This window comes from Aquarana catesbeiana, linkage group LG07 (assembly GCF_042186555.1).
Source record: "Aquarana catesbeiana isolate 2022-GZ linkage group LG07, ASM4218655v1, whole genome shotgun sequence".
NCBI lineage: Eukaryota > Metazoa > Chordata > Amphibia > Anura > Ranidae > Aquarana > Aquarana catesbeiana.
In genome coordinates, this window is record NC_133330.1 from 239,517,315 (window position 1) to 239,529,443 (window position 12,129).

General features: G+C 44.6%; 1 protein-coding gene across 1 annotated transcript in view; it reads left to right on the plus strand.

Annotated features, from left to right (window-relative positions):
• GLMN (glomulin, FKBP associated protein) overlaps positions 1–12,129 on the plus strand; it is a 113,197-nt gene that overhangs the window by 23,690 nt on the left and 77,378 nt on the right. Inside the window, exons 5-6 of the mRNA XM_073593148.1 lie at positions 1,074–1,182; positions 2,958–3,204. Coding sequence (XP_073449249.1) covers positions 1,074–1,182; positions 2,958–3,204 — 356 coding nt within the window. The remainder of the gene's footprint in view (positions 1–1,073; positions 1,183–2,957; positions 3,205–12,129) is intronic.

Genomic DNA, 12,129 nt, shown 5'->3' on the forward strand with positions numbered 1-12,129 from the left:
AGTCCTTCTGGTCCCCACCAAGTCATTAACACTTATTTGGAAATACATCTATTTTCAAAGATAATAGTAGACCTCTTGTGGTGCTGGCTCATGGGACAAATGTAAAGCGTTACATCGGCAATCAGAAGATCGCTGGAGCCACGCAGGTCCCTGCAGACTGTCAGTGTCAGCTGGTTGGCCATACACTGTACAGACAAGCAGTGTCGCACTGACAGGAAGAATCAGTGAACTACCAGAGCACTCAACAACACAATAGAAGCTCAATGAGAATTACAAGCTGACAGCCGAAAAGGCTGTCTGTGGTCGTAGTTCATTCATTTACAGAACTCTGTGAATGAACAATGCGGCTGTATGCACAGAGCCCCCCACGGCCACACTCGTTTCAAAAAGTGACAGCTAGTATGGTGAACTTCTATCCATATTGCTGTCACAGAGTGCGGGGATCGCCGAGCAGCTGCAGGATCAGGAACATGTTTCACCCTAAAAACAGGTGGTTCATGTAACATGTTCCTGAAGGTGAACTTATCCTTTAACAGAAAGTAATAACTGAATTACCCTCATACTATAGGGTACATACCTCATTATGTAAGAATCCTTGGCAGTGATGGGACAAAGCCCTTTAAAATCCAAGGCAAAAAGGCCAAAGTGAGCCCCCCTCTATGAACTGTGAACTACTTTTGCAGGATAGATTGCAGCTCCCATCCCTTTGCACCCCTCTTGCTGATGCACCCAGCGTTTCTTCTGTTTATCCCTTGACCTGCCCCATATTGTTGGCTCTTCAGCTTGCATGCCAATAGCTGGATCTGCTTGGTACCAAGAATAATTTGGTTGAAAGTCCAGTCAGGTGGATACAAAATTATATGGGTATCTTTCATTTAAGACCTGTTATATAACTAACTTGTCTGACAGAGCATGGTAACTGCCTTTCCCTGCCCGTCAAAGAACACAAACAAGTAGGAGGTGCATTATGCCATCCATGCTTTCAAACAATTCAGACTGCAAATAAAAGTAAATGTTATAGAAATGCAGGAAAATTCATAATTAAATGTGTGTAATCTAATCTTATTTTGTAGCTGTGCAATCCAAAGGAGACCTTGCTGGGAATTCTTGAACAGGTTGATGAAGCAACAGGAGATCTTCTATCTCGGACTATCTTGGCATTGCTTCAGCCTCTGCAGACAGGTAATATCAGTGCCTCTTCGTTGCACAAAGAAAAATATGGTTGGCTTGCATAGCATTGTTTTCTCAAAATACCCATGGAGGAATTTAAAAAAAACTGGAGCAGTCAGAATCTTGTTCAGTTAAAGCAGAGCTCCACCCAAAAGGAGAAGTTGCCCTTTAAGAGCTCCCTCCTCCCCTGCCACATTTGGCATGTCATTTTTTTGGGGGGAGGTTCCCGCTTCTACTTCCGCTGTGATCTGATCCAAGTTCTCCTCTCCTACTTCCTCAATGCATTATTCCGGGACACGTCGCAGGTCCCAGAAGACTGCCGGACCATTCAGCAGGTGCAGCACGACTCGCCTCCAGTTGTGAAGCCGCAAGCTGTTTCTCATTCTATTTTCAGTCATGGCATGCTTTTAAAAAAAAAAAAAAAAAAAAGCAGAGAAATGCTGGAGTCTGGTTACAATCCTCTTGAACCTCATTCTTTTAAAATCATCAGCAAACACAGATAACAAAACTTCTAACATGTTTCAGCTTTGCAGACTTCATCATAGCTATTTTGTCGTCATCATATATATCTCTATTACATATTGGTGGACCACACAGGAAGTAGACCATGCTGCCAATGTCCATCACAGCTGTGGTAATCAATACACTCTCAACTTGTGTGGCCCTCGGTATCCAATTCTCAAGAGACAGAGATTACAAAATACAAACAATTGCAAAATCTGGTGCAGCTGTGCATGGTAGCCAATCGGCTTCTAACGTTTGTCAAGCTTTGACAAAAAACCCTGGAAGCTGATTGGTTTCTATGCAGAGTTGCACCAGATTTTGTACTCTCCAGTCTTAATAAATCAACCCCAATGTGTCCAAGTATAACTACAAACATCTGAGTCCATAATTCTTATAGCAGTTGCGGTTTAGTGGATATGGACAAAAGAATTTGTCCTCCACATACCACCACAGGCATATTATTCCTTTCTAAATAGGAGGGGAAGCTTTTTTATTTACTGTATTATTCCCATTTATATTGCTTACATACAGTTCATTGGGGGACAAAGAGCAAAGCAGGAGAAGAGACAGGTATAGATCTCCATCGCAAGCAGTGTTGCAATATCCAAAATATATAGGGATGCTACTTGCCAGCAAGGAAAATGCACACAAAGACAGATCAATATTTGTTAGTTTCTTTAGTTAGTTTATCATCTTGGTAGCGGTTTAACTATGTAGATGATGATTTTTATTATTTGTCTGTACTAGTAAAGGTATACTATTTATGATGCATTTTTCTTCTTCATGTTTTATTGCAAGTTGTAGCAGCCCCAAATTGTGTTTTTTTTTTTTTTTTTTTCATTTTATTTGGCCTAATTCACCCAGGCGTTGAGGCCCATACACCATGAATTGGCCATTAGTTCATGCGACTAGAGCCACCAGGTGCTAAGTGCAGTCAACAGGTCTTTGGAGGACGCTCATCCTAGTTTGACAGGCATGTGAATGCAGTTACGTGACCCCCGCCCCCCCCCCCAACAACAACACCACCACCACCACCACCACCACCACCAGAATGCAGGTTGTGTGGGATTCCGTGCCCCTCACCTTTTTATACCTGTTAAATTTGGCCTAGTGGTTACAGCCACTGAGTACCTGTAGACTTACATTGGCTATCTGTACGCAGCACCTGGTGACTCCAGCGGCATTAAAAAAAAAACCAAAACAACCAATTAATGGTGTCCAGCCCTCAGCACCCACAAAAGTTTTCTTTTGTTCTTTACATAGTATCTGCTTATATCTTGTAGTTCTCCTGAAGCTTGCAAACAAGAAGTCGTACTCTGTGGGTCTGTCATTGTCCACTGTCCATTCTCGGATATCCTATCTGCCAGTACCATACACTGTTGAGCAGATTAAAGAAGACAAGCATTCTCTTTGCCAGTGCTGTCTTGCCTTACTTCAGTTTGTACAGCCATTCATTGATCTTGTATCCCAGACCACAGACATTACCAAGGAGCAAGATATTGAGGAAATGAGGAAGGAGCTCCTGACATTGTAAGTGTAAATTTAGCTTAAAGTGGAGTTCCACCCATTTTCTCTACTTTCTCTCTATGGTGTATCCCCTTAGCTCATCATTTTCCCAATGCAATTTTTTTTTTTTCCTACTTGGAAATACCTTTTTCAGTGTTCTTTCTCCTGCACTTCCGCCAGTCCCTGCCTAGGCGATTAAGTCACTAGGCGATTCGCAAGGGTTCCTGGGATAGCGGCATCATGTATCCCAGGAATTTTTGCGAATCGCCTACTGCCAAAATCTCACGTTATTGGAAGAAGGAGAACCGCGCATTACTGCACATGTGCGAGATTAGGAGGTGCACGGAAATCCCGGAAATGTAGACAGAAAGGCTTCAGATGCCCACAGCTAAAATGGAACCTGCCTGCTTCCGAGATCTGTAAGTAAACAATTTTTTAAGAAAGTAAAAGTGCAACACAGATGACATGTTGTAAAGGTTAATATACATGTTTGGACAAATGCAGAGCAGTCTTTAAAAAAAATAAGTGTTTGGGGGACTGGAACTCTGCTTTAAAGTGGTTCTAAAGTTAATTTTTTTTTTACTTTTAATGGATTCTTTAAGGTAAAAAACATTTCAGTTGCAGCCCCCCACCTCTAAACACTTTAAGTCCATTCTTGATCCAGCTCTGTGCCTGCTGCAGTTCTTCTCCTCTCTTTGTCTATTTACAGGAGGCTTTGAGAGCATTGTGAGCCATTGGCTCCTGCTGCTGTCACTGAAGTCTAGTTAGGAGGGAGTGGGGCCAGGGCCAAGTCGCGCTGTGCTTGTCTATGGGCGCACATAGCCCGGCCCGGGAGCATACTTGCATGAGTGTCCCCTCAGCACACTGCTTGCTTAGAGAGCATTTGAAGAAGAGGCAGAGTGGAGAGTGCCGGCTGGGGACCTCATAAGAGGAAGATCAGGGCTACTCTCTGCAATATCCTTGCACAGAGCAGGTAAGTAGAACATAATTTTTCTTTATCGTACATCACGGGACACAGAGCACCATAATAATGACTATGTGGGTTATACGCTTACCTTTAGATGATTGGACACTGGCAACCAGTAGTAAGACGGTTCCTCCCATATAACCCCTCCTACACAGGAAGTGCCTCAGTTTTTTCGCCAGTGTCTTGAAGGTGATAGTCATGGCTGTTGAAGCTCTTCAAGTTTCTTCAAAGAAAATGTCCCACTGAGGATGTTTATAATCGGATCAATTCGTATGGCTTACTAAGCTAAAGTGGATGGTACCCGAACCTCGGTTCAAGAACGAGGTATTGCTTGTAATGTGTCCTTTTTAGGCGCTGGACCCTTGTTAAAATTGGTATTCCTGGTCAATCTTGCCCAAGGAAACCATAAAGGGTGCTTTACAGGTCCAGGGGTGTGGACTCCAATATGGGGGACCCGGTCCCTGAAGGTCCCTAGAGGCGCTACCCGCCGTGATGGGGGAAGATTGGGCCTGGCAAGACAGGCCCTGCTGCTTGGGATGGTGAGTACTCCCTTTGGGGCTTTTTTTTATATATACATGTGAATATATGTATTTCCCCTTGTAAAACTGCTAGTGTAACCTTGAGCTGTGCTAGGATTACAGAGGCCGGTTTGGCGCGCATTTTTAAAATTTGTTGCGCGCGAGTGCCACCGGCGTGCGAGTGCGCAGCCGATATCCACGTCACAGGTGCGCGTCAGGGCGGCGCATGAGCCATGTGGTAGGCGGGTTGCCAATCGCTGATGCCCGTGCTCTCTCTCATCTAGTGCTTTTAAAGCAGGGAGCTCTGGTGTGCGCATGGAGGAGACAGAGCGAATGGTGGGCACGTGAGCCTGGTGGTCTTGGACACAGTGGTGACAGGTTTAAACTAGTTATAGTTTGTGAGGAGTACTCCTGTTTAGTTTCCTCGTATGTAAGCAATGTCTTCCAAAAAAACGAGGAGCAGGGAACAAGGCAAGCTCAGGGGTAAGAGTCCCTCCACAAATAACAGGAGACCGACCCCATGCTGATACAGCCTGTCAGCCTGTTTCTTTTGAAGGACCTGCGGCTTCTGACCTGGCTGAGCCATCACACTTGTCAGGCATAGTAGCCACTACCAATGTACCTGCCTCGGCTTATGTTACAAGGGATGATTTGGCATCTGCCTTAGCGGGTCTTGAAGGCAAGATAGCTGGCATGATTGCCTCTGTAAAACAGGGGGGAAGGAAGCGTAATAGATCTCCCTCCCCCGGGCCAAGTGGTGAGTCACTAGAGCCCCAGGATTCTTATAGCCATATGGGTCCAGGTAACCTGGAACCACAATGGGCAGAGGATCCAGAGGAGGTGGTCATGAACGACCAGGAGGTAGGAGAGGCTGAAGTTTCCTCAGCTGAGGATTCTGGCTCTGAGGAGCCAATTTCAGCCTCCCATTGCCAGCAATTGTTTATCCAATCTCTAATGGAGATGGTACGAATTGCGTTTAAGTTACCCCCGGTTCAGGAGTCTGCTCTCGCTTGTTCCACTCTGGGATCTTTGCAACATAAGCAAATTTCCCAAGCCTTTCCCTTACATCCGTTACTGGAGCAGGTAATTTATGCGGACTGGGAGCATCCTGACAGGATATGCTATACTACTATCAGAGATCCATCATGCCTTGTGTTTTGCGGTAGACGCTTTAAAGGACTCAATTCAACAGATGTCTCGTTTTGCGTTATTATCAGTTCATATGCGTCGAGTATTGTGGCTAAAGAACTGGTCTGCTGAGACACCATGTAAAAGGCTACTTGCTGCATTTCCATTTCATGGAGAACACCTGTTTGGCGATGATCTGGATAAATATATCCAAAAGATCTCTGGAGGAAAGAGTGCCCTGCTTCCTATTAAAAAGAAGGGGAAGCAGCCCTCTTATAAAGTTCCTAATCCCCCAGGGCCTGGTGCCTCTTCCCCAAAACGGTATCAACGGGCCCAGCCGTCTGGGTTTAAAAGACCACAGGGTCAGAAAAAACCCTGGACCCAAAAGCCACCCAAGCCCATCTCCAAGTCTACCTTGTGAAGGGGCGCCCCCGCTCTCACGGGTGGGGGGCAGGCTTCGGCTGTTTGGGGAGGCCTGGGAGGAACTGGTTCAAGACAGATTGGTCATTTCCACTGTAAAGAACGGTTACAGAATAGAGTTCCGGGAGGTTCCCCCGAACCGCTTTCTACATTCAAGGGTCCCGGCGGATCCGGAGAAAAGAAGTTGCCTACTCCTAGCTTTACACTATCTGTTGATGCAGGGGGTAATTGTAGAGGTTCCGCACGAAGAAGGATTCAAGGGGTTTTACTCAAACCTGTTCACCATGCCGAAACCAAATGGGGAAGTAAGGCCCATTTTAGACCTCAAGGCTCTCAACTTCTTTGTAGATGTCCGACCTTTCCGCATGGAGTCGGTTCGCTCAGTAATAAGGTCCCTGAGAAAGGGAGACTTTTTGGCATCCATAGACATCAAGGATGCTTACCTTCATGTGCCGATTTTCGGTCCACACCAAAGGTTCTTACGTTTCGCTGTAGAGGGCAGTCATTTCCAGTTTGTGGCACTACTGTTTGGTCTAGCCACGGCCCCCAGGGTCTTCACAAAAGTTCTGGCCCCAGTACTGGCTTCCCTAAGATCTCAAGGAGTCTCCATAATAGGATACCTGGACGATCTACTTCTAAGGGATTTGCTCTCGCCCTACACTAGTTCTGAACGTGTCAAGTACAGTGCGGGTCTTACAACGCCTAGGTTGGGTATTAAATTTGGACAAGTCAGCTCTTTGTCCAACCCAAACCTTGGTGTATCTGGGTCTGGTCTTGAACACCGCCCAAGAAAGGGTGTTTCTTCCGCCCTTAAATGTCGCCTCCATAGTGGAACTTGTACAGAAGGTGAAAAAAGAACCAACACCTTCTGTCCGGCTGTGCATGAGGTTATTGGGCAAGATGGTGTCATCTTTCAGCGCAGTGCCATATGCGCAGTTCCACTCCAGAGTGTTCCAGAACAGTATCCTGAAAGCCTGGGACAAGTCTGCTCGAACCTTGGATCAACCAATGGTTCTATCTCCACAGGTTCTATGGAACCTCTCTTGGTGGTTAAGAACCAGCAACTTACAAAGAGGGAAATCTTTCCCACCAGTAGCCTGGAAAGTGGTGACCACGGACGCCAGTCTTCTCGGCTGGGGAGCAGTCCTAGAGGAAGCGTCTGTCCAGGGAATATGGTCCCAGACAGAAAAGACTCTGCCCATCAATCTACTGGAAATTCGGGCAGCTCATCTGGCCCTGCGATTCTGGATGTCCAGATTGCGGGGTTTTCCGGTCAGAGTTCAGTCCGACAACTCCACATTAGTGGCGTATATCAACAACGAGGGGGGTACCAGGAGTCGGGCAACCCAAGGAGAAATAAATCGTATACTAACCTGGGCAGAAAATCATGTGCCGTTTCTGTCGGCAGTGTTTATCCCGGGGATGGACAATTGGCAGGCGGATTTCCTGAGTCACCAGAAATTGTTACCAGGGGAATGGTCCCTACATCCCGAAGTTTTTCTACAGATCTGCCAATACTGGGGGACCCCAGATGGGGATCTGCTGGCATCCAGATTCAATGCCAAACTGGACAGGTTTGTGTCCAGGACCAAGGATCCGCTTGTTGTCGGTATAGACGCGCTAGTAGTTCCTTGGGATCAGTATTCTCTGATATATGCCTTCCCTCCGATCCAAATTCTGCTGCACTTAGTACGCAGGATACAAGAGGAATAGAAGCCGGTGATCTTAGTTGCCCCAGCGTGGCCCAGGAGATCATGGTACTCGGAGATTGTGAAGTTGGCAGTAGGAGATCCGTTGGTCCTTCCTTGCCGCCCAGACCTGTTGTCTCAAGGGCCCATATTCCATCCTTCTTTACGGTTGCTGAATTTGATGGCCTGGCTATTGAGACCAGACTACTGAAAGACCGTGGTATTACGGGTTCAGTCTTGTCTACTTTGATAAACGCTAGAAAGTCAGTTTCTAGAGCTATCTATTATAGAGTCTGGAAGTCATACATTTCTTGGTGTGAGAAAAGCAAATGGAACCCTCGTAGGTATACGATTTGAAAGGGTGCTCGCCTTTCTCCAAACAGGAGTAGACTTGCAGCTTGCTTTAGGGACAATCAAGGGACAGATTTCGGCCTTATCGTTTTTTTTTCCAAAACCAATTGCATCCCATTCTTTGGTGCGAACCTTTGTCAAGGGAGTAACACACCTGAGGCCACCTCTTAGACCACCTTTGTGTCCTTGGGACCTAAATTTGGTACTGTCAGCCTTACAGAGTCAGCCCTTTGAACCTATTAGGCATATCCCTTTGGTCCTATTGACCAGGAAATTAGTTTTCCTAATGGCTATAACATCGGCTAGAAGGGTGTCAGAATTGGCCGCCCTAAAACTGGGGAGGAAAGGTCGCTTCACTCACTGGATGTGGTGAGAGCAATTAAAGTTTACTTGGAAATGTCAGATCCTTTTTGGAAGACTGACTGACTGACTGCTTTTTGTCTTGCCTGAGGGTCCTAGAAAGGGACAGCCGGCAACAAGTTCTTCTATATCCAGGTGGATTCGCCAGACTATTGTCCAGGCATATGGATTAAAGCGTAGGGTTCCACCCCGCGATTTAAGAGCACACTCTACTAGAGGAGTTAGTGCATCATGGGCAGTACGCCAGCAGGTGTCTATGGCTCAGGTTTGCAAAATAGCCGTTTGGTCTTCAGTTCATACGTTCACCAGGTTTTACCAGGTGGATATGAGGCCTCAAAAAGAGACTGCGTCACTGTGTCACTGTATCACAGGACACAGAGGACCCTCCCCTCTTTTTCTGGGATCGTCATTGCTTGCTACAAAACGGAGGCACTTCCTGTGTAGGAGGGGTTATATGGGAGGAACCGTCTTACTATTGGTTGCCAGTGTCCAATCCACCTAAAGGTAAGCGTATAACCCACACAGTCATTATTATGGTGCTCTGTGTCCCGTGAAGTACTCCAAGAAAAGGATTTTACAGGTAAGCTGTTTTAAAAATGCATTTTTTTGGAAAAAGAACAGAGCTTTACAAACACTTTAGCGTTTATTGCATTTACGTATAAAATAATAAGTGGTGGGCTGTAAGAGGCTAAGTAGAAATGGATCCAAGAATGGTAGCACGTATTGGGCCCCTTGTAAATAAAATTGGGCTTTTTTCTCTGTACCAGGGAATCAGATTTCATCTGTAATTTTTCTTGCACAGTTTAAAAAAGGGGAGTTTCTAATTGGATGGTAAGGAATATGTTTCTGGTTTTCTTACCTGTTTTTATTCATATGAGGGCTTTTTTTTGTTATACCAGTTGCCTAATGAAGATACTTTTTAATTTTAATTTCTACATGAATTTCTAAAAAGTCAACATAAAAATAGTAAATCAAATCTATGTGATTGTATTAATTCTTATTTTATTGTTTAGACTATAAACACTAAACTCTGCACAAAGTTCTCAGCCAAATACATTTATGGAATCAGTGCCGGGACAAGGTTATTCAGCGCCCAGGGCTAGGATGCCAAACTGCAAACCCCCCCCCCCCCCCGTTCCCTTAGGGTTAGGGTCAGGACGCCCCCAATAAATAATAAACCATTGCACCCAGGGCAACCGCCCCTCCTGCTCACCCCTTGTCACGGCTTTGTGTGGAATGAAATTGTATGGAAACCCTAACAATTAATTTATTATGATTTTCTCCCTTTCAGCCTGATAAATATACCATTGAAAGTGTTTTATTATTTGATAAGTGTACAAAATTACCTGTTGATCCTGCCAGAAATCCATCATTGTTCTGTGTCTTGTTCACTCTGCAGTATTATCAGGAAGTGTGTTAGGAATACAGATTGCCTCCTGCCTGTGTTATAGAAAAGAAAAGTGGGGGAGGTATTTTGTAGTTCAGCCCTAAAGTGACAACACCGCTCCTTTACAGGTACAGTACAGTAAGTGAGCAACAGGAAGCATGTTACTAGAAGGATCAGCAGGTAAAACTAAATTTCTACAAAAAAGCAGACTTTGCATTTTGCCCTACGACTTTTTATTTATTTATTTTTTTAGTTTTAAACAAAGTGGAGAGGAATTTGAATGCTTGTCAGTTTTTATTGTTGTCTGTGCCCCTGTTAAGGAGATTCACCCTCTCTATTTGTCCTGTTTACCAAATGCAGCGAAAGATAGATTTCTATCAAGAAACATGGGATTTTTATAGGGAGATAATACGTCTATTCACAGTAGGTACCAACAAATAGAGTATTTAAAAAGTTATTTTTATTAAATTGCAAAAAAGAAAAAAGAAAAAAATTGTACAAAACAAATAACAATATATGTATATAAACATCAATAAGACCATCCAGTATTGTGTTCAAATTCTATTCATGCCTGTCAGCCAACATGTTTCGCAAAAGAATAATTGCTTCATCAGGGCATAGATCGGCATCATTGATTCATTTAAACTATAAGAACAACAGATAAATATACTAGAGTTAGAATTGTATGGTGGTCATATACATTCAGATGTCATGAAAAACATATAATGGTTGGTCTAAACATTTAATCTGATAGTCTCACCTACTGGTGCAGGGTTAAAAGCATACTCCACCATTGCCAGGCATCATCCACTATGCCAGCTGGTGCAAAAACTCCAGGGGTGCCAGATCCCAACCGGATATTGCCAATAGAGGGACAGTTGCAGGACAAGAATCTAATAAGATATCTAAAAAGCAAAACAAAGAAATCGATAAAAAATCGCTAACCAATCTAGAACGATAATGTATGTTTAGTCTATTCCAAAGAATAGGCAATACGACATATAGTTCATCTCGCTTACCAGCAGCATAGCATGGACAGGTGAAATGAATACATTGTCATGCATGCTGGGGAAGTGGGCAATTAACAACAGATTCAAATATGATGTTACAATCAATGTATACTACCCTTAACAATCATATAGGCGTATGCCTGATAGCATAGTCCCTATATAAACTCCAAAAAAGCTAGAGGGGAGGATTAGTTAAATATTTAGGTTACAGGCTGTATAGAGATAGCAAGCTTGAAAGGGATTATATGATTTCATATGCACCAAACTAGAGCCAAAGGCCCTATAACTTAGCATGGTTAATCCATGTCAGGGAGATGACAGACAAACGGCCAGTGGGTCTGCTTCCAAATAAATAAAGCACCCCCCATCCTCCCCAAGAAACATGGGAAGGAGAGAGTACATGTAGGTGCATACATAAAGTCAGACAGGTACCCTTCCTAGTGGTCATAGAGATCAAATAGTAAGATTATTTACCTGCAAAAGCTCAAAGATGGTGGTTTCTCAGTCACAGGAGCTCGTCCTGTCAGCAGAGATGGAGCTGGGCCAGCTGCGTCTGAAAGCACAGCGGCCCCTCCATCTTTTGTATGGTCCCACCGGAAGTGAACAGGTCAGTGATGGCCTCCGGCATCACTTCCGGTCCGGACGTCCCCGCATGTGATGCGCGCGCATCACGCCGAGCGGAAATACGTCACCACTACTGGCGGATGCGCGCGCACTACCCACACCACGGAAGGAAGTGAGGGCAGAAGGGGCGGACAAGAAAAACTCCGCCCCGTTGCGCGGGGACGTCCAAGTCCCCCTATCTCCAGCAGTAGCAGCAGCACGGCATCTGACTAGTCCAGCATAGAAGAGGCTTCATTGTTATATAGTCCGCAAATGACTATATGCATATATGTTTTGAACACAATAATTGTAGTGGTAAGAAGATAAGAATAAGTCATTAATATCTTAATAATGAGATAAAGCAATAACCCATGCAGGGATCTTTTCCCCTCAAGACCAAACAGGTATGCATGGGTATACCTAACACAGTGTATACATATCATTGCGGCAACCAATTTATTTGATAATGTGGATAAAAAGAAAAGAAAAGAAAAGAAAGATGTCCCCTGGTTGATTG